At 41.7% G+C, this 23,484-nt stretch overlaps 1 protein-coding gene across 2 annotated transcripts in view; it reads right to left on the bottom strand.

The window, feature by feature from the left end:
• The window catches only part of fndc5a (fibronectin type III domain containing 5a), a 37,145-nt gene that overhangs the window by 11,645 nt on the left and 2,016 nt on the right, over nucleotides 1-23,484 (bottom strand). The window contains exons 2-3 of one of the 2 annotated variants that reach the window (XM_034159613.1): nucleotides 5,257-5,372; nucleotides 3,493-3,691 (exon numbers count right to left, since the gene is read on the bottom strand). In XM_034159613.1, the coding sequence (XP_034015504.1) occupies nucleotides 3,493-3,691; nucleotides 5,257-5,372 (315 nt within the window). The remainder of the gene's footprint in view (nucleotides 1-3,492; nucleotides 3,692-5,256; nucleotides 5,373-23,484) is intronic. The other variant, XM_034159614.1, reaches the window with a different exon arrangement.

Raw genomic sequence — 23,484 nt, forward strand, 5'->3', positions numbered from 1 at the left:
AGATCTAAAACTTTTTCCACATACACAATATCACCATTTCCCTCAAATATTGTTCACAAACCAGTCTAAATCTGTGATAGTGAGCACTTCTCCTTTGCTGAGATAATCCATCCCACCTCACAGGTGTGCCATATCAAGATGCTGATTAGTGCACAGGTGTGCCTTAGACTGCCCACAATAAAAGGCCACTCTGAAAGGTGCAGTTTTGTTTTATTGGGGGGGGATACCAGTCAGTATCTGGTGTGACCACCATTTGCCTCATGTAGTGCAACACATCTCCTTCGCATAGAGTTGATCAGGTTGTCAGTTGTGGCCTGTGGAATGTTGGTCCACTCCTCTTCAGTGGCTGTGCGAAGGTGCTGGATATTGGCAGGAACTGGTACACGCTGTCGTATACGCCGGTCCAGAGCATCCCAAACATGCTCAATGGGTGACATGTCCGGTGAGTATGCCGGCCATGCAAGAACTGGGACATTTTCAGCTTCCAAGAATTGTGTACAGATCCTTGCAACATGGGGCCGTGCATTATCCTGCTGCAACATGAGGTGATGTTCTTGGATGTATGGCACAACAATGGGCCTCAGGATCTCATCACGGTATCTCTGTGCATTCAAAATGCCATCAATAAAATGCACCTGTGTTCTTTGTCCATAACAGACGCCTGCCCATACCATAACCCCACCGCCACCATGGGCCACTCGATCCACAACATTGACATCAGAAAACCGCTCACCCACACAACGTCACACACACTGTCTGCCATCTGCCCTGGACAGTGTGAACCGGGATTCATCCGTGAAGAGAACACCTCTCCAACGTGCCAAACGCCAGCGAATGTGAGCATTTGCCCACTCAAGTTGGTTACGACGACGAACTGGAGTCAGGTCGAGACCCCGATGAGGACGACGAGCATGCAGATGAGCTTCCCTGAGACAGTTTCTGACAGTTTGTGCAGAAATTCTTTGGTTATGCAAACCGATTGTTTCAGCAGCTGTCCGAGTGGCTGGTCTCAGACGATCTTGGAGGTGAGCATGCTGGATGTGGAGGTCCTGGGCTGGTGTGGTTACACGTGGTCTGCGGTTGTGAGGCTGGTTGGATGTACTGCCAAATTCTCTGAAACGCCTTTGGAGACGGCTTATGGTAGAGAAATGAACATTCAATACACGAGCAACAGCTCTGGTTGACATTCCTGCTGTCAGCATGCCAATTGCACGCTACCTCAAATCTTGCGACATCTGTGGCATTGTGCTGTGTGATAAAACTGCACCTTTCAGAGTGGCCATTTACTGTGGGCAGTCTAAGGCACACCTGTGCACTAATCATGGTGTCTAATCAGCATCTTGATATGGCACACCTGTGAGGTGGGATGGATTATCTCAGCAAAAGAGAAGTTCTCACTATCACAGATTTAGACTGGTTTGTGAACAATATTTGAGGGAAATGGTGATAGTGTATGTGGAAAAAGTTTTAGATCTTTGAGTTCATCTCATACAAAATGGGAGTAAAACCAAAAGTGTTGCGTTTATATACATACATATATACACGAGGTCTGTTAGAAAAGTATCCGACCTTTTTTTTTTTTTTCAAAAACCATATGGATTTGAATCACGTGTGATTGCATCAGCCAAGCTTGGACCTTCGTGGGCATGCGTGAATTTTTTCACGCCTGTCGGTTGCGTCATTCGCCTGTAGCAGGCTTTGTGTGAGCACTGGTCCACCCCTCTCGTCGTTTTTTTATTGCGAATAAATGTCTGAATGATTTGGAGCTTTGCTGCATCAATTTTTTTCCAGAAACTGTGAGAGACCTCCAGGTGGACACCATTTGGAAAATTAATATGGCTTTCAGGGACCATTTTATGGGGATTACACAGATTAAGGAGTGATCCAGACGGTTTAAAGACCGCCCACAACTGCTGAGAGCGCCGATCAACAGGCTCAAACCCCACTGAAACAACCAGATCATTTCCAACGTGAAGACTTTGTTGATCCGGTACGTCGTCTGACTTTCACACAAAGGCAGAAGGCGTGGACATCAGCACTTTTTCGGCACATTCCACTGTTACAGGAGTTTTTTTCATGGAAAGAAAAGCGGAGGGCTCGCGTCACGGAGCCATTCATTACGTGGCACAAAACCACCTCTGTGTTGGTCTCACAGGATGGCTTTCAGGTGGATTTCAGACGGCTGTCGGTTGCTTTTCAGTCGTGATTATCCTAGAAATTGTGCATGAGCTGGACATGCCCCAACATGTCCTGTGAGGCTTCATCTCGGCGTTGCTTTGCGCCATGCGGCTCCACCGTGACGCACGGACCTCCTCCGCATGTCTGTCTCAATGTGCCGAAAAAGTGCTGATGTCCACGTCTTTTCACAATTCCTGTGCTAGTCAGACGACATACCGGATCAAGACAGCGTCCAGTTTAGAAATGAACGGCACATTCCACTGTTACAGGAGTTTTTTTCATGGAAAGAAAAGCGGAGGAGTTCCGCGCATCGCGGTGGAGCCGCATGGCGCAAAGCAACGCCGTGATGAAGCCTCACAGGACATGTTGGGGCATGTCCAGCTCGTGCTCAATTTCTCGGATAATCACACGACTGAAAAACAACCAGAAGCCGTCTGAAAGCCACCTGAAAGTCGTCCTGTGAGACCAACACGGAGGTGGTTTTGTCCCGTGCCATGAACGGCACGGTGGCGTAATCCTCCGCTTTTCTTTCCGTGAAAAAAAACTCCTATAACAGTGGAATGTGCCGAAAAAGTGCTGATGTCCACGTCTCCTGCCTTTTTGTGAAAGTCAGACGACGTCCCGGATCAACAAAGCCTTCACGTTGGATCACGTTTGATCTGGTTGTTTCAGCGGGGTCTGAGCCTGTCGATCGGCGCTCGGCGCGCTCTCAGACGCTGTGGGCCGTCCTTAAAGCGGCAGTAACACTCCTTAATCTGTGTAATCCCCACAAAATCATCCCTGAAAGCCATATTAATTTTCTGAACGGTGTCCACCTGGAGATCTCTCACAGTTTCTGGAAAAAAAATTGATGCAGCAAAGCTCCAAATTGTTCAGACATTTATTCACAATAAAAAAACGACGAGAGGGTGGACCACTGCTCACACAAAGCCTGCTCACAGGCGAATAACGCAACCGACAGGCGTGAAAAAACTCACGCATGCGCATGAAGGTTCAAGCTTGGCTGATGCAATCACACGTGATTCAAATCCATATGGTTTTTGAAAAAAATAAAAAGGTCGGATACTTTTCTAACAGACCTCGTGTATATATCTATATATATGTATAATTTTTAAGAGCTGTCTGTGCCAGTTAAATCGACTTCATTGGACTAAAAATGAAGTCAGACCCACCAGATACAGTGCATCCAGAAAGTATTCACAGTGTTTCACTTTTTCCACTTTTTGTTATGTAACAGCCTTACTCCAAAATAGAGTAAATTCATTTTTCCCCTCAAAATTCTACACACAACACACGATGGTGTTGTCTCTGTACCTTTACTCTTAGAGGCCTGAGTCTCTGCCTCCTTCGGCGTTCGAAAGCGTAGAGGTTCGCTCAGTGGACTTGTCCCCAACATGCTGATGGACTGGACATGAACAATGTAGTCTGTCTCCTCCTCCAAGTCCCATAATGCACAGGAGCGTGTGGTTGTGTTGACTTCCTGGATAAATCGCCGCATGCGCACATCTTTCTTCTGTTGGAGCAAAACACGGGATTGGTTCATTAATGAATCGGTTCGTTAGTGACATAGTAAAGGTTTTTGGTTAAAGGTGGCGGTAATAAAATACAGACCAGGAAGTAGCAGACTATGCATTACATTAAATGCCACTGAACGCCACACACATGTTGCTGGTATTTTCGGTGAATGCCGGGCAGTATAGCACACACGTGGTTGCCAGTATCATGCCTTCTGTGTGATAGCAGCTTTTCACTGTAAAATTCTATTGCAGCATGCTAAGCACACATCTAGCATTAGGCCATCATGGCACCTATCCAGTGATCAATTAACAGTTGCTACAAAGGTGTGAATTTGTACAGTTAAAAAAAAAAAATGTATAAATAAGCCCCAGGATGGCGTATACTAGGCACTAGCTTCCTAGTTAGCATGACCTTCAATGGCCTCCCATGCGAGCTTATATCAGTGGATATCATATTAGCTAGCAGTGCTACATCATGTAATTTTATAAAATTCAGCCCGACTGAAGTATAAAGTTTGAAAAGGCACAACTGGACTCTAAAAGCACCAGGTATTTAACACCTGGTGTTTTTTCTAAAAACACCTGGTAATTACCAGGTATCATTATGTGCTAACTAGCAAGGCTAGTATAGCATTTCAGTGTGGAGAAAAAAATGAGGATTATGTATCATTTTACACTGCAAAAACTGTCCTAAAAATAAGACAAATAATCTGGAAACTAGCCAAATTGTCTTGTATTAAGAAAAAAAAAAATCTGCCAATGGGGTAAGAATTGGTTGGAATTCTCAAAAGTAGTAAAATGTCTAGGCACTGAATAATGTGCCTTAAAACTAGACAGAATTCTTATTTTAAGATTGACCTCTGTCTTAAAATAAGGAAAACAATCTTGTTCCTTTACTTGGATGATTTGAAATCCATTGCCTTTCCTTGTTACTGGTTAAATACAGCTTGATATTAGCTGGAAAAACGTATTAAGAAAAAGTGAGATACATTTTCCCAAAATAAGACATTTTATGTAAAAAATAAATAAATAAATTCTTGGCAAGATTATTTTTCAATTTAGACAAAAATTAAGTAAAATTTTCCTTTAAAGAAGTCCTTTTTTACTTTCTTATATATATCAGTTTTTGCTGTGTATTTCTTTTATTATTATTATTATTACAGAAATTATTCAAATTGTAGGGGAAATTGCAGATATTTCGATCTTTGACCATTTAAATGGGGACTCTAGGATTTTTCGACCTGGTCCCAATTTAAAGATGTTTCTGGGTTCAACTTTTCACTCTGGACCAAAACCCTGACGATCAGTCGAGGAATGAGTTAGAAAGCTAAACGGAGCAACAGTTTGCCAGCTGTTAATGTAGCCTTAAGTCCTTACAAGTCTACTGTCGATGACTAACTCCTCCTTCTGCTTCCAACAACATCGGTAATCAGCTTGTGATGCCTTAATGCAGAGTGGCTGTTCCAAATGGGGAAAACCGTGAAGTCATTTTAAGAAGTTTCTGTACGTTTAGTGATGGGAACCCTGGAGATGTTTGTGTGCATGCGTGCGCGGTGATCACCTGCTGTGTGATGGCAAAGCCGATGACGGGGTCTCCCTCGGGAATGTCCCATGTCACCACGGCAAAGTTTGCTTTCACGGCTTTGATGGTCACATTGACTGGAGGCAACAAACTATCTGTAAACACAGAAGACGTTAAAGTTTCTTTAGTTTTCATGACTCCGGTGGAAACAAGAAGTGGCGTTGTCATTTTTGCACGTTGCACAAATGAACAGCGACGGCTCTGGTGGCTCCTCGACCTGATGAAACCTGAAACCGTAGCATTTTGAGAGCAACAGAGAGAGAAGGAAGAAGTGCCTGCTGAGGCTCATGTCTGCAGGATTGTATTGTATTGATTTGTAATCACAAGTGTGCAGTTCAGGAGAGTTTGCTGCATCCTTTAGAACCACACCGGTCACTTTTGGGTCAGATAACAATGACTTTTTATTGCTGCGGTTTGAAGAAGTCATATTGTGCAAAGTTTGTTTGTATCCATATTTACAATTGCAGATCATGGACCTTTTATTAAAACGCCTCAAAGTCTCATGATTCTAAATGTGCATGTAAAAACTAACCTCCTGTAGACGTATTTCAATCTCAAACAGTTTGTTTCAGAACAGAATAACTGTATATATGCACATGGGCAAATGAAGGTGTGTCTCAAATTTGTAATCTTTCATGCGACAAGTTGTAAAGTCACATTTGCATATTTTCAGCACATGCAAACAAATATTTTCAGATATTTTTAAAGTTTATTGCAAAACTGAAACAATATATATATATATATATATATATATATATATATATATATGTTCCTCAGGTCGTATTTTTGAGGCTTTTCGAGGTCAACATGGACTTCCTGATCAAGGACTCTCGGAGTGGGAGGGCGACCCGTCATTCCAGTCGTCACAGCAGGTCCTAGATCACGTTGCTGCTGTCAGTCATTTTGCTGAGTGAGGAGTTGCACTTATCCAGAAGGCACATCGGAGATTCAAGGATAGATTTGATCTGTTTTGTTGAAAGAAAATTCTTCTCTGTGCAACTCCAATGGATGAGTAAAGCGCAAAGGTAAATTTCTGGAGTAATTTTCTGAATTGTTGCCCAAAATTAAAGAATTTCTGAAATGTTTAAACCATGCTGAATATGCACAGCTAGAAGACAGTCAGTGGCTCTTGTGTTTAGCCTTTCTTACTGATCTGACTGACAGGCTCAAGGACAAACATCATCAATATGATCAGATCTGTGAATGCATTTAAAAGCAAGTTACAGCTGCTATCAAACAGGTTGAAACGGTAAGACCTGCGGAACTTTCCACACATGGACATGGAACATTAGCATCGGGGCAAAGACTGCGGATCCTGAGAGTGCACATTATGATGATCAAGTGCAGATCAACTTGTCAGAATTTGACAGGTGCTTTACTGACTTTGCATCCATGAAGCCTGTTGTCAGTTTTGTCTGTTTTCCATTTCCATCCGTGTGCTGGATTTCTCCTTTGCATGCGTTTAGTTGCAGTTTTCTGTCCGTCTTGAGTTTTTTTTTTTCCAGTCAACTCTGCAATTTGTAAAGTTTCCCAGAAAATTAAATGAGCATTCATACAAATATCTGAAAATTTGTTGGAGCTTGAAATAGCAAATATTCAAAAATAACCAATATCTCCAATAACTTTAATGAAGCAATCTGAAATCAGGTGACAAAATTGATGTTTTATTTTAATATAGCAGTGATAAGCTTCTTTTATGTTTTTTTTTTTTTTTTTTTTTTTTTTTTTAACTGACATCACAGTACATCACAGAGTCCATCAATCCTTATTTAAGTCCACGTTTCTCTCGCTTTTCTGTCATAAATAGTTTGACAAACTTTGGTGAAAATCAGGAATTAATGAACGTGGGTTTGACATCAGCTCGTTATGTCAGGCTCGGGTTAGGATGCAGGAGCTTGTTAGTCTTTGTTTGTGTGCGTGTTTACAGATTGTGTTGCGCTTCATGTTTCTGAAGCATCTCCACATTAACTCGGGTCACAGGATCTAAGAATAACGACTCGGTTTGGTTTCATAATTAGCTGTTGATGTGTATTTTGGAGGGTTCACGTGCTGCTGATAAGAGTCTTCAGTTAGTATGCGTGCAGCTCAAACACACACACACACACACACACACACACACACACACACACACACACACCAAATAAGTACAATATTATGTGAGCACAAGTGAAAATCAGATCAAAGTTCCTGCAGGAGACAAGAACACATTAGTGTGAAATAGATTTTACCTTTGCTGTGTTCAGGTTCCTCTCTCAGCTCCGTAAGCTACGACTATTTTACAGCACGAACAAACACTTTAACAGGCTAAAGTATCAGGTTAGATGACAATTATGATTAAAAACTATGGCATCTACAAATCCCTATCCAGTGTACAAACATGTCAAGTAGGGATGCACGTGAATTTCTAGGTTGTGATCTTGGCAAATATTGAGAGTAATTGAACTAAAGCTATTTTCCTTGCAGCCCCCACCACTTGTGTCTAAGAAAGGCTGAACACACACAAACACACTGATGCATTCAGTGTCTTATAGATTTCTTTCCCGTCTCTGTTATTTCTCTCATTCTCATCTCTCACTGATTCCCCAGACACACACACACACACACACACTGCAACAAACGTGTGACTGGGGAAAAAGAAACAAAACAAAGAAGTATGTGGAATCCGGTCTGTTCATTTTCCTAGCAATGCAGACAATAATTTATTTTCTTGAAGGATACGGTGTGAGGCACACAGGGGGCGCTCTCTGCACTGCTTGATAAATTGTAAGTACCACAACCTCCATCTCACAAATCTCTCTGCACACAAACATAACGGTGAAATATTAATTATACTACTTTTACAGGCTGGCAGTAATCAGTTTTGGCTAAGCAGGAAGAAAAAACAACCCTCTCTCTCTCTCTCTCTTTCTGCAGGTCAGGTTTTGGGTCCTGCCCATTGTTGTGGGTTGTGCAGTGCGTCTGGGCTTTCACAGTGGGTTGGGTGGATTCAGGTGTTTAAATAGACGACAAAACCAACCAAACCCTGACCTGCGTATCACTATCACCCATTATGTTGTGAATATTAAACAAGTTGGCCCCAAACTTATTCTGTACTGAAAGTCACTGTAATCATGTTTCTGCGACAGACACACATTGATAAAGTTTCTGCCATAAAAGAATATGCTAAAAAAAAAAAAAAAAAAAAAAAAAAAAACAACAACGTATAATGGATTATAGTTCTCCAGATACCTGATGGAGGAACCTCGTTCCTGCTGCTTATACCCGGGACCTTGTTTTAAGGTGAAGACGGGAGCGTAAATGGAGTCTCGCCTTGTGGCTCAGCTCTTTCTTCACCATAGTGATTTGGAGTTTGGGCACAGCCTTAATCATTCTATCGACCCCACACCCCATCTTACCCCAACGTGTGAACAAGACCCTGAGATACTTGAACTCCTCCACTTGGGTCAGTAACTGTCCCCAACCTGGACGACCGGTCCGGTGATATCGCTGTCTTTGCTATTCCTGCCTTTTTGTTTTCAGCTTAATAACCGTAACTCTTTGTTTCCTTCCTCACGGGTCCCTTTTGGATCAGATCTGAGTCTTTCTTGCATCCATTTCAGATCAGGTGACTTTAGGGGTGGAATGAATTTATTTATAGCTACTACAGGCAAGCTTTTTGTGTCTAAATAAATTCTGGTGCCACGAAAATGTCCTGTCCTTCTGTCCCATGACTTGTGGTGACTCTTCACTGACTTTGTCCACCTGTTTCCCGTCTGCATCTCACTGTGGGATGACGGGCAGGATGTTGACTGCGCCTGTGCACCTTAAATATCTAGCCCTTGTGAAACACAAGACAGATGTCTTCATAAATGCTCTGTTGGCCTCAGCCGGAGGTGACTTTGAGCCGTGACGGATGTCCCCGGTGTTCGGGGTTGTGTGTGCGATGATGGAAGTGACAGCTCGCTGTCCGCCCATGCTGTGTGGCGTGAAGTGTGTCGGCTCGCTAATATTGCCGTCATTAGAGAACTTGCCGGGGAATGTCTTTGTCAAATAAAGTATGAAGAATTTCCGTTTCACAACATTTGAAGACAGAAACAAACACTTAAAGTCTCAAAGTCTCAAATTATTTTATGAATGTTGTTCACTGGAAAGAGACACACAGACGGGTTCTCTCCTTCTACACCTGCTCCCTGTTCACATCTGAGAAACAGGTTTGTTTAATAGACAGGAGGGCAACGGCAGGTAAATGAAACAAGCACCATGTCCACATATACCGAAATAAAACAATCAAATACTCATCTGTAATCAATCGAATATATCTATGTGATCTATCGGTCATCAGTTGTGTTTCTGTCAATCACCTATGTCATCTGTCACCTATCGTCTATCAGTTCAGTTAAGGCCCACCTAATCATAACGAGTCAGACCCATTAAAAAAAATCCCCAATTATTTGGACTAATCTAGTCTAATCTACGAGTATGAGTAAAGTTTGGTCTTACCCTTGTGAAGCACCTTGGGTTCAACCTTTATGATTTGGTGCTTTATACAAATAAATTGAAATGAATTGTCTGTCATCTGTCCTCAATCCTCTACTTAGTGCCTATCAGTTGTCTTTCATCTCTGTCATCTGTTCCCTGTCCATAGTCTGTCTGCCACAAATCCCCAGCCTGTGAAGTGAATGAGGGTCTACGACCCCCACCCCACCCCTGAAGTGATGGCAGTCCGGCCCAGTTTATGTTCCTAGCCAAGATCATTACCCAGTTATCGTTGGGTGGACAGACACAGAATCGAACACAGGTCTACATATTGGTAGCCCAGCTCCTTATCCTGCTAAGCTACCTGCTCTAATAGTTATATCCCCCCCCACCACCATTAATTTTTTTTTAGCTTTATTTATTGGTTGAGGGCTAATTCCTGACAGAAAAATTAATAAATAAGTTCATCCCCTCGTATTTGTTAATGTAACTCGCAAACATGTTTTGTCACGTTGTAGATCTCTAAAATAAAACTGCAAATAATGAGGATAAACTGATTAAATGTTGGTTTACTTCAATGGACCAGATCATTGCAAAAAGCGGGTGTGTTCGGCTTTTAAGTCTGCCACCTGCTGGATGTGTCTGGTATTACTCCAGTGAATAATCTTAATCATGTGCATGATGGAAATTAGGAGCAGGTGTGGTTGAAGGTACATGTAACTTGAACTGAGTTTGCCAGTTCCTTTCATTTCCAAAGTGTAGGCCCACTGGTTTCTAGGCCCGTTGGCTGCCTCGGCCTGGTGGCTCCACTGTTGGTCTTTAAATGTAACGTGTTGCCATTCTGACCAAAGGTCAGTTGATCCGCTGTCGTATTCTGAGCAGACGGCAGTAACTTTCCATTTTGAGCATCCGTCCAGTGATGAGGTGATACTGATGGTTAGTGTCACGTACATCTTTGTTCTCGCAGTCCTGTTGGCATTTGTGCTCACTGTGTTACTAACGAGCTTTCCTTTGGATTGTGAATTAACTGTTTGCTGATCATGAATCAGTCCTTCAGGAGGCGTCGGGTCTTTCTCACTGCAATTCCATGAACTCATGATTAGCAAATTGTTACATTTCCACAGTGGATTTGTAAGGTGCAATAGCCAGCAGGTGGCAGTCAACATCAAAGTGGCACACAGTTGAAGGGGCACTTTGCAGGAGAACAGAAGTTAAATTTATAGTCCGGCCAGAAGGCTCGAGGGAACCGACGGCTATAAATTAACACATGTTGATTAACGCGGTGATGCCTCATGCAGGAGCTAATGACACCACTGAGGGATTTACTCCCCCCCCCGCTACACTAACATCGTACAGAGACTCAAACCCGTGTGAACTGAGTCACACTGTGCTGGTGGTCACTCGCCATCATATAGCCGGGAGGGACGCCAGCTCCCCCCTCGTTCATACTTAATGTGCCATGATGGAGCCATCAGGGATTTGTGCTGATCTGGACTTTGCCCTTGCATGAGCACGTGCAGACTTTTTTTGGGGGGGATATGTGACTTTGTTCTGGTGGATCCTCACACTCCTAGACAGATGCTGTCACAGGGTTGGCGCCCTGGAGAAAATCAACATGAGGTGTTAATGTGCCTCATCTGGAAGGTTAAAGCATCTGCTGGACAATTAATCATCTTCCAGACGTGCACTATATTAGAACATATCAGTATCACTGAATATAGTGCGACTAACTTTTCTGTAACTCGTGTCGCTGTAGATTATTCACCAAACTATACCAGGGCGTATTCTGGTTTAGCCCAAATTATTCCCTATAGTATGAAATATGAAGGTGACAACTGGTTGTCTTTGGTGTAGCAGGTCTGTTTGGAGGCTCCTTGGGCTCCGCTGGAGTGTGTTTGTGTCAGACAGATGGACGGGAACATCGTCCACGACAACTTGGATGTGTGTGTTTTTGTGCACAATATTGAGGATGCCAGTTGGGGGAGAAGCTCAAGAACACACCCATGTTTCACCTGGCTGCAGCAGGTTGATGGTTACTTCAAAAAATGTAAGGAAGGACCGGTTATCTTCCTGAGTGGTTGCAATGTAGGACTCAAGGCTGCAGTTTGATGGATGCGGCAATGCATTGCACACTGTACCTGATGTTTAAAAGAGATCAAGTTAATTGATGGTCTATTTATGTCTGCGTCAGACCCGTCTCATCCAAATTACTGCGGCAGTTACTTTTGCTTTCTGCACCCGTTTTTCTGCTTGTCACGCTCGCTGTCGCATTGATCTCTGCCGCGCTCCTCCTCCTCACTGTGTTCTTGCACGGGTACGACACCTGGCCGTGCAGCGCTCTCGGCCTGGAACAGACAACTCACTGATGATTATTTTGCTCTTGATTAGCTTTGTGCTGCTTGCGCGTGCTCTTTGGCGAGCCACAAGTTTACAAAATGAGACTACATGTGAGTTATGAAGGGAACCATATGAATATAAAGCTGCAAATATTGGCTGCGTCCCAAAACAGGGTCTGCACCCTTCTGAGGTCTGTGTCCCAGAAAACCATGTCAGACTTCAGGTCGGACCAAACCAGCCTCACCCAGTTGGCGTTTTGCTGTTGTCGTTATGTTTGCCCGCCCCTACCTCCTGTTGCCTGCCAGCCTTCACAGCTGCACGTGCCAAACTAACATAGTGGGTGTAACCTGTAGTTTAGTTGACATTTTTCAGTGTTTACTTATATTTTATTGCTGATTTACAATTGTACACACAGAGCCTCAAAGTGTACTTTTCTCTTTTCTTACATTTTGCCATCTGTTTTGTCTTGGGGGGGCAGGGTGGATCATGCAATGACTCATGGGATTGTTTGGACCGTGAAGGATACAAAGATTGTGTCTTTTGTTTGTGGGGGAAAAAACATTGCTAACGTCGGCCGCTTCACAGCCAGCCTTTAAAATGGGACAGCTTAACCGCGCCATTTATGATGTAATTGTCCGACAGTTGCCCCCTTCGAAGCATGCAGACCTTCCTATCCTTTAACTTCATCATAAAATTTGCCACTAATGTTTCAAACTTTGATTCAAGCATTTTCTCATAAAATTCTTTACTTGGCCATTTTAAAAAACCCCTCAACATTAAAAAAATGAAATGCCAAGAATTAAAAAGGCATCTACTCCATGATGTTTTCTTTTAAGATGCTTGCACACGACCCTTATTTCAGTTTTACAAAACAGGCAGAGCGGCATTTAATATGGTTACGGTTAAAGAATTCCCAAACTGTTGACAATCTGTTTCGGGATCTTTTGGATAAAGTCTCGTAGTCAGACAACTTCTTTGAGGATGAATGGAAAAGGTGCAATGTATTAATGCATTCCACACAAATTCAAACATTTCATTCATTGGAAGTTGTTGATCACACAGAGCTGAGTGGCAGCAGTGCCGTGATTTGGGCGGAGCCATGTACCTTGTGATGTATACCGGGACTGTGCAAAATAATGGTAACGGTAATCTTTTGTTGCCAGTGATGCAAATTTATTTTCTATTCTCTCTCAGCAGATGATGATAGGATGAGTATCAAAATGACACTGAGTGGGAGTGAAATGGGGTAACGCACCTGTGACCTGACCTAATTGAGTTTCCACATGTGCCCGGCGCTGCCTCACTGAATGTAACAGTGCCTGCGAATAATCCCAGCAATTTCCTCAAAATAATAGTTGACATGTTCCTCAAATCCTTGATAAAAGGCTTCAAATATGACTCCTTGTATTGATTTTCACTGGCTCACTTAGCCAAGGATAGGGAAGTGTGGGATGAGCTGTTAGTCTGCTGTCACTGTGACCTGGACCTGGATATGTGGCAGGAAGTGAATGAATATTTTTTAGAGTGCAAGTTGCACTTTTTTTGTATTATCAGCTCTTTGAGATTTTTTTTGTGCATTGTCACTGTGTACTTTTTATTATTGCCATTTATTCTTTTATTAAAAGTTCATTTTGTTTAGTGTTTGATTCCTGGAAATGTCCTATATAAATAAGCATTGTAATTATTGTTAGTGCTTATGCTTAACCAGTAGCTGGCGCTCAAATACTCACACCTACAGTCAAGGTCCCCCTATGGACAAATGAGTTATTTACTCATTGGAAATAAATTTTCTAACCTTGCTGCCACACTTTAAAGCAGCACTGTCCCCCCCCCTTCACTGTGTGTATATATATATATATATATATATATATATATATATAAATAAATAAAAAACTTTAATTAAATGTCAAAAGGCAGAGTGTGAAAATCAGATGCAGCACGCCAGCTAATTCAAAACGGTAAAGGAGAGCCGCCAGGCTGATTATTTGACAAGCCCACTGCTAATGAAATCTGCTCCCAAATCACGAATGACTCCTCCCATCCCTGTGTGTTCTCTCCTCCCCCACGAAACGGCAGAGATATCTACAGTACTGGGCTGATAACGGCAATGAGCTCACAGCTCGATATGAAGTTATGAATATGATATTAGTCCTTGATAATGCACTTTGCTCCCTGTGGAGGTTTTGCAGTGTGCTTGGCACAGCTGGTAAAGTGACGCCCGCAGTCACTGCCTAAGAGCCCGTCACAGTCAGGTGGAGGGGAAAACATGAATTATGCTCCATGCTTCTGTCTCTCTTGTCTTTCTCTGCTTTTGCCATTAGAATTCTCCTTCCCCTTGGGTTTTGTATTTCGTGCAGCATCAATGTTTTCATGCATCGTGCGTTTTTTTTTTTTTTGCCCTCCGTTTATCTTTGCCTTCATCTGTGTTTCTCTAGAAAGTTTCCCCCTGAACACTGCAGTGTGTTCTGCGTGGCCGCCAGCCCCTGACTCAGGATAAATACTGCCCAGCACCATGGATCACAGTGCAAAGGTTGGCTCTGAGAGTACGTCCACATTCAGGGTACTGCTGGAATACACAAACCATAAAGTACTGCAAAAAACTGGGATCCAAACCTGGGATCAGAGAGAACTGATGCGGGGACAGGTGATGTCTTGCAGAAAGGAGGTTCTGCCTCATACAACAGCCTCCAGGAACAAATACATTTGTCCCACAAACATAAATCCAGGCTAGAAACTGTGAATGGACCCTCCTATCACGGGCCAAGTTGTAATACCTTTGAGCAGTCAATTGGGGGCTCTCTGCTTAACAGTTTTATCACCATAGAACAGTGGTCTCCAAACTATTCCAGAAATGGCAGAGAGGGTGCAGGTTTTCTTTGCAGCCACTGACTTCAGCAGGTGATTTCACTGATGAACTCATCCCACCTGTTCAAAGGGATGTTAATCAGTGAAATCACCTGCTGAAGTCAGTGGCTGCAAAGAAAACCTGCACCCTCTGCCATTTCTGGAATAGTTTGGAGACGACTGCCATCGAATATTGGGTATGTCTACTGCCAATCGTCCACTGAATGTATATCAAGTTGAAAACTTAAAAATGCAGATGATCAATAGTCATACTTTTCAGATCTGAGAAAATTATGAAAGGTGCATTAATTCATAAAAAACGCATTTCCTGCTGCTATTCAGATTCTTTTTTCATCGTACTGCCTGTGAGCAGAGTATGTCAGGTCTACCTCGGCGTCACAACACAATTTATAACGCAAGTGTGCAGAAACACCTAATTTTTAGTGATGACTGCAAGTTAAACTACAGGGTACTGTGGTGCAGGAGGGTGACCAGACGTTCTCGTTTTCTGGCGACAATCCCAATTTTTGTTGGCCTGCCTCTGACTGAAGTTGTCTCTGGAAGTGTCCCAATTTTTAACTCTGCATTAAAAATAGACCAGAAAGAAAGGCCGGTAGATATCTCACCTTGGACTTATTTTGACCAACAGCAGGTTGCTCATCATCATTAACTGGTTTTCCAAATTGTAAATGGGGAATGTGATTTTGCCAGGGGAAAAAAAAACAATTCTGCAAGGTTTTATTTTTTTTATATCTGTGGGGAGAGTAGACAGGATGGATGGCAAAGGAGACGGAGAAAAGATATTTAAAATAATTTCACTAACTAGACCAACAAAAAGAATCTGTTGACCAAAGTATTTCAGTGAATCCTGCACTGTTTATTAATAAAAAATGGGCTGGAAGGGGAGAGTGAGAAGGAAAATGGAGTGAAAAGAATGAAGTGAGGACAGTGCAGAATTAAGTGGAAAGATAAGAGACAAATGGGTAATAAAAAAAATGGCTTATTTCATTTTTTCCCTTCATATTTTAGCATTCATTTACATACAGAGAAGCTCACTTGTTTGAAATAATGTCCAATAACTAGCTCTAGAATTATAACACTGTTTTATCTTGATGTTTTTAAAAAGTTAAGTGGCCAAAATTGTCAGGCGTCTAACACCATTTACAATCATGATTTTTATTCTTGTGCAAATAACATTTTGTGTCATTCTTTCAGGAGTTGAGGGGAAAAAAAAAAAAAAAGCAATTATATTCGGATGTGATATTTTAAATATGTCAGGTGTATCACTCCTGACATTTTTTGGCCACTTTTTTTCCCCCCTTTGTAATAACTTTTTCAAGCGCTGAGAAAAAAAAAAATACTGTTAATTGCCATAATTCTGGATGTAATTTGTGGAAACAAGTTGGCATCTCAATATGGAAGTGAATGCTAAAGTATGAAGGGCAAAAATAAACAGCCATTTTTTTAAATTATCCAAGTGAAGAAAAGAAGAGAGACCGTAGGAGAAGAAGAACGCAAGTCTTTTTCCTTAAGTTAGTTTCATTGTTTTCTTTGAATGTTCCATAGTTTGACTATAGTGTCACTTCGAGTAGTCGGCGACTGTACAACCTAACACTGTTTACAAAGTTACTTAGTACTAATATCAGTCTACCTTCACCAAAGTTACACCCCCTACAAACAAAGGATACAGGAAAGACGCAGTCCGTCCATCAGTCAGTCCTGTAAGCACAGTTGATGAATTTCAATGAAATGTTACATAATGGTAGAAAACCATGTGAAGACGTGCATGAAGGAAAATAATTCCAGTCTGGCATCTTCAGGGGGAGACGAGTAGACTTTTTGTAATAAATTATATTTGTCTTTAACAAGTGTAGGCAGACTCGTTGCATTCTTCATTACAGAGGTTGACATTTAATTGAGGTATTTCATCCCATAAGGTCGGTCAGGTCAAAGAACGTGATGCCACACAATGCTGCATCCAACACACCACAGAACCACCCCAGGTCCTCGACCGCTAATGTCATAGCTGATGTTTCCTCAATACACAAGCAGTACTCTTCAGAGTCTCCCTCAGTAACTCATGGATCCTCTGAAAATGCCAATGGCACCCAGTTGTTGCTTTAGGTCACAGGGTAGAGTCCAAAACTCATTACCATAGTGAGACAGGAAGCACCAGGACCCTAAAGACTTGGACCTTCGTTCTCCTGAAATGATTGCGGCATCACCAAACACCTGTGTCCAGAGATGTCATGAATCCAGCAGATGTTCAAAGATGTCTCCGAACCTCAAATGTTCAGGACCCAGAGACATGAAGGTCAATGAGGACATAAGTGAAGGACTGTGCAAGTTTCACACTTTCTTAATCCCAATGAATCTTAATCCTGATGCAGGACAATCACAAACCCAGATAATCCAACTGCACGCTCAGTTTCACAGGTACAGGGCATCATGTTTGGTCTCTGAACTTCCCCCTCACCAAAAAAGGCACTGAAGCTGGTGGAGTCCACAACCCAGCACAGAGACTAAGTCAGACCCAGAAAACCTCAAGTCACATGAAATAATCTGTATCACTGTGCAGATGAACTCTTTCAGTGTTGATCAAGAACTGTATGAGACCATAAGCACTCGCTGCAGTGTTAATTTAGCACCGCAACATTTTTTGTGCAACTTTTTGTGCGATTGTTCTTTGTAAATGACTTTTTCCAGTTGCACAATATTTGGTCTTAGCACATTACTGTATTCTTGATTGATACTGTCCTTTTAAAAAAAAAAAAAGTCAGTAAAACCTGGAACACGTCAACGCTCGATTACATCCAGGCAAGTATCTCTGCAAATACTTAGAAAAACCTCTCGTTCACAATGATGGATTACCTGCTCCGACATCTTTAATGTATCGAGAAGTTGATTTAAATCATGTGAGTGAGCTCTACCCATCAGGACATGAGTACTGCACGTGTCTGCTGATGAAAGCAGTGCTACAAGTACAGATACAGAGAAAGATTTTATATTGTCATTGTAACAAGTACTACAAAAGGTAAGGTGCAGGCTTTCAGTGCAAATATAAACCTGAGTAAACTATACAGACTTGAAACATCTGGGTAAGAAAAGAAAAATAAACAAAATTTAACCAAATGAAAGAGGTATGTCCAGACCACAAATTAAAAAAGAAAAAAAATTATAAAGAATGTAATAGTAAAAAGATTGCCTACAAGAAAAGTATGTACAAAACTGTGGATATTTCAGTGGCAGTGGATATTGCACATAAACAAATACTGCACTCATTTCAAGTGCATTATGTGACCTGGCTGTTTGGTTGCAGTGGCATTCAAAACTCTAACAGCAGTTGGGTAGAAATGTAGCTGTTCAGACTCGAGAGAGAGCTCCAGCCTCCTCCTGCAGGCGTTCAGCCGTAATGCCAGACAGAAGGACTGCATCAGCGTGCCGCCATCACCACATCAGTCTGTTGGCGTGGCCACGTCCCAGACTGCGCCGGTCAGTCTTCTAATGTCCGCTTCATAAAACCGACAAACTGGCTTGTGTCACTGAACAGGTCTGAACCTGATGAAAGCTGCTCTGTGTGAAAGCAGACAGGTCAACTTCAGAAACGGACAATTTCTGCTTTCTTTCTCAAAACCTGTGCAACGATTTTGTTGGAGAAATTTTTTGCTTCATTCATTTAGCAGCCCAACGAGTATCAATCGTGACTGTGGCGATTAAATAGATTGCGTTTATGTAGCGTTTTTCCATCTGAATCAGACGCTCAAAGTGATTTAGTGATGCCTCACAGTCACCCATTCACACAGTGTGCTGCCATGCAAGGAGCTCAACTGCACACTGTGGGCAAAGGAGTCTTAGGGGACGGTCTAGTGATGCACCTGAGGGGATTTTTTTTTTTGGGGGGGGCTTCAGGTATTAAATATACAGCAAAAACAAAAAGCACAACAGCTCAATTACTTTAATATCGATAACGCTGATTTCTACCAGACAGATCAAGAGGAACGATTCCATCTGAATCTCAATGTTTTTATTGCAGAAGAGTTTTATTTGAGATCAGAGCCAAAATGTTGGAAATGGAAGGAATGATTCAAAGTTTGACTTTATGCATTGTAGGATCATTATTATTAAAATACATGAATGCTGAATTGAAATTATTGTAGATCAAATGGACCTGTTGAGAATCAGATGGATTTTAACATTAAAATTCCTCATCCTCTTTGTTCTTTGATGACCTGTGTAATATGATATCTCCTTAAAAAAATATCTGAAGTATTTCAATTAAAATCAAGGCAAAATGATCTGGAAATGCACCATTTGACACCCCCCCCACCCCCCCCACCCCCCCAAAAAAACATCTGGAATCTACATCATCCCCTGAAACTCAGTCCCACAGCCTACCTCTGCTAAAACATCAAGAAAATGACAGAACTACAGAACAACGATGTCTCATCTCACATGCAGGAAGTTCTGCTTCCCAGGACGTGCACATGCAAAGTGCCCCACCCACTTCCACTGACCATCATAAAGGAGACGCTGTTCTCCAGTCAGGGCACTGCTCCAGATACTCCACGCATCCAAAGACCTCACGTTAGAATAAAATCCGGACGGCACGAGAACCTGGAGTGAAGCCGGTGATGTCACAGATTCAGCAGAGATTCACACACAGACATTTAAAAAGTGCCAAATCACAATAATATCAGAACAGTGATTTTTATTTATTTATATGAAAAATGCTCTGAGGGGGGAAAGTCCAATCTCAGTCTTCTGCTGCATATCTGACTTTGTTTCACTTTTGGGGAGTAGGGTATTTGTTTCGCAATAGAACGGCAACAATTGATGAATTGTTTATCGACTGTTACATTAATCGACAAATATGATTTTGAGTCTTTATATTTAGATTCAATTTCTGATTTCAGCTTCTTAAATGTGAACACTTTCTGGCCTATTCTATTTTTTTCCTCTGGTGGTAATCTGAACGTCTTTAGACTGGACAAAATAAGGAAGCATCTCAAATGCTGGAAAAACACTGATCCATATTTTTCAATATTTTCTGTCATTTTATGGAACTAACAAATCAATTAATAGAGAAATGAATCGATTGAGCAATGGATTATTAGTTTCAGCCCCCCCACGCACACACACACATATATAGATATACTATTGTTCCTACAGAATACAGCGTTTCCTGATGATGACAAAGCTGTGACCACGTTGATTACATAAGGACGAGTTCATGTTTGGTGTAAATATATTTAATGTCTGATGATAATTTGGTAACTGAGATGAAATCAGAGTGAGTTTTTATAGAGTTTCCCAGGTGAGGCTTCTAACCTCTCCATAAAACGGATTGTTTATGACCTGCTGGGTGCCAAAATCATCTTGTGTGTTACAACATAAAAAATAAGACGCTCCTGAAAGATGCTTTCTGCTCATTATCACGAGCATCTCTCAAACAAAGAAACATCCTGGAGCCTTTCCTCTGATTGCATCAGTCTTCAATCTATCGACTCATTCTCTCACTCACTCAGCCATTGGGTTTCTTTTGTCTGAATGAGGAACTGTTGATAACCAGCAAAACTGCCTGCAAGGATTTATGAGCTCATTTGGATGAATGTGTGAAAGAGAGAGGTTGATTTAAATTTTTAAAACAGTAACATTACCTTTCTTTGCCCTGGAAGGCAGATTTTATACGAGTCACTATAAACAGACACTAAAAACGTTGCTCTCGTGAAAATCTGCCATGCTATCAATCCAGATTGGTCCTCTAATGCAGCTCTAAGTGAGTCTCACAATAAACAGTGAAACAATTCAAAGCTATTTGATTCGTATCTGCACATCTGTTGGTGCTTTTTCAGCTCCACCTGCACCATGAATTAGTCACGTTTCTGCATCGCATTAAAACTGGACTCTGGTGTCCTGTGTGTGGATCAGGATAGGTTGTTCTAGGGTGGCACTTGATAGGGATATAGACCCTCCCCCAGAAAGTTAAGCTCCTGTGTCCATATAGCTTTTTTAATTCCCTCTGGCGGAAAAGTGCCGAGAGGGCATCCACAGACACTTCATTACTGCAATTTCAGCGCTTTCAATGAGGAAAAAAGCCTGTGTTTAAGATTTGTTTCTGTGACAACAGTAAACAGTTAATGACTAGCTTATGTTGCATGTTGATTAAAAAGTACTCACCCTCAGCAAGAACCAAGCATCTGTCCAGTCTACTGTCAAATGTTTTTTTTTTTTCCTGTTGTGATAGATTTTGAGTGACAAATCAGCAAAAATTAATTTCTCCTAAAAAGATGCTGCAGTGACATTACACCGTTCTGAACTATTCAGGGATTTTTAACTTAAACATGCTCAGCAGGTGCACAAAAAAGGCTGTCCACTCTAAGAGGAAAAACAAAACTGCTGTGTGGTGTTTTTCTTCTGGAGGCAGCTTCACGCGGCCACATAGGTTCCATTCTAATAATAATTGTGATAATAAAAATAAGATACTGGTGCCCATAAACAACAAAAACAAAACCTAGCTTTAGTTATTTGCTGTTGCAAAATTCTGTTTTCAGCCTCAGTCACTCCCGTCAAATTTTTTTTTTTTTTGGCTTACAAATGTAACAATTTCCAAAGTACAGGAAACTGCAGTCTGCGACCTGATCTCAGGTTAGTGGTTGAAGATGAGTGAGTGAGAGTGACGAGCCTACAGTCAGGTCCATAAGTATTTGAGCAGTGACAATTGTAATTTTCTCTCTGTACACAACTGTGATAAATATGGAACGAAACAATCACAATGTTGTTGTAATCTCACCCAAAAGCTTTAATTCGTGGGTATTAACAAAAATATCACACAAACCTTTAAAGATTTACAGCCAGTTATACATAGTACCCCCCCACACACACACTTTCAGAGGATAGGATTTTCCATAAGTAACTGGATAAACTAACAATTAAAATAGACATGAAACACTTTTATAGCCAGTTTTTATTCCTTGGTTTGGGAGATGGACATGATTTTTGTTGTTGATATTATTTTTGATAACCAAAATGTTCCCAAACCCCTTGAGCCACGACACAACAATAACCTACTCATCCATGTGGACGGTTCCCAAACTCGGCCCTCGTGGTCCCCTAGTCTTCACATTTTCTATCTCTGCCTGCTCCGCCCAAAGCTGATTGGCACTGTCAGGTGTTTGCTATCTCTTGCTGAGCTAATCAGCTTTTGGCAGATCAACAAAGAAAAAAAATGTGCAGGTTTGAGGGTCCCTGAGGACCAGGATTAGGAGCCGGTGGTTCATCAAACTCACCATGGTACAGGAACTCTTTGGGTTTTTGGGACTATGTCTTTCAAACAGTAGGATGCGATGAAATTAGTAATTGGTACAAATGTTTGAGGTTTATGTTCCGAGTAAATTCTTTCATATTGTGTACAGTGAAGATTTTTTTTTTTTCTCATTTAAACAAAGTTAGGAGTCCCAGCCGTCGTTATGGGTGATGATTTCTAACTTTAACAGCTTAAAAATTTTTCTTATACACATTCATAGATGAAGTAGTTTGATTGCTGAGTGTGTGACTGTATTTGTGAGAGAGCCATAGAAACACACACAGAGTGAGCACTGGAGTGTGTTTAAGATGGACGAGGAGCTGAGTGACCCGTTGGGGGGTGTGCATGTCGATTCGCACACTTCATCACAGTCAAACTGTTTTCTTGTTCCAGTTTCTTTAATATGAATAATTGTTGCTTTTTGTCTTTTGGAAAACTCAATGTTTTGACTTTTTAGGCCACTTGTCTCTAATAAGACTCCATGCGGACCCCATGGGAGCTGAGAGAGTTCGACTGGATGATCAAGGCAAAAAAACTGACTAACCTCGTGTAGATCAACATCGTTTCCCTTCTTGTTTTGCTTGATTTAAGATTAATTCAGTAGCAATAAATTTGTCTTTGAGTCATTCTTCAGAGGCACAAGAAATTAAAATGCATTAAATTACAAAGTCAAAGATAATCTGCAAAAAATAAAGCAGTTAGACGAAGTTCCACTTAACCTTGGGCATAAAAAACTGATTAAAAGAAAAAAAAAAAAAAAAAAAATCAACCAACCAATTAGAATATTAGGGGTAAGCCAAGCCAATATTCTGGACAGGTATCGGTCCAACCTTGGCTAAAATCACTTGATAGCTTAATTGTTAAAAAAAACAAAATCCCATGTGAGTTCTGTATCAGGCTTGGTGGACAGAGACGTCTGGACGCAAGTGCAGGACTCAACAAAGCAGCTCTGTTTTTTAAGATCGCTTACTGTTTGACTCAGCAGGGTCCGGTACACAAAAAGGCAGTCCAAAATCAGCAAACAAATCCAGTACATCAGGCGATAAGGCATGGTTGAAAAAACAGGCAGGTGGTCAAAAACACAACATGGCAAGCAGGACTAGGAAAACACAAGAACAGTAGCTGGATACAAAGGCATAGAGCACAACGACCTGGCGAGAAACTAGTCCAATCAGTGAAGATTATATACACCCTGGTGATGAGCTACAGATTAGAAACAGGTGTGTGGAAAGCGCCAGAATAGGGTGTGGCCCAAACAGTGTGCACCG

This window comes from Thalassophryne amazonica, chromosome 19 (assembly GCF_902500255.1).
Source record: "Thalassophryne amazonica chromosome 19, fThaAma1.1, whole genome shotgun sequence".
In the NCBI taxonomy this organism is placed as follows: domain Eukaryota; kingdom Metazoa; phylum Chordata; class Actinopteri; order Batrachoidiformes; family Batrachoididae; genus Thalassophryne; species Thalassophryne amazonica.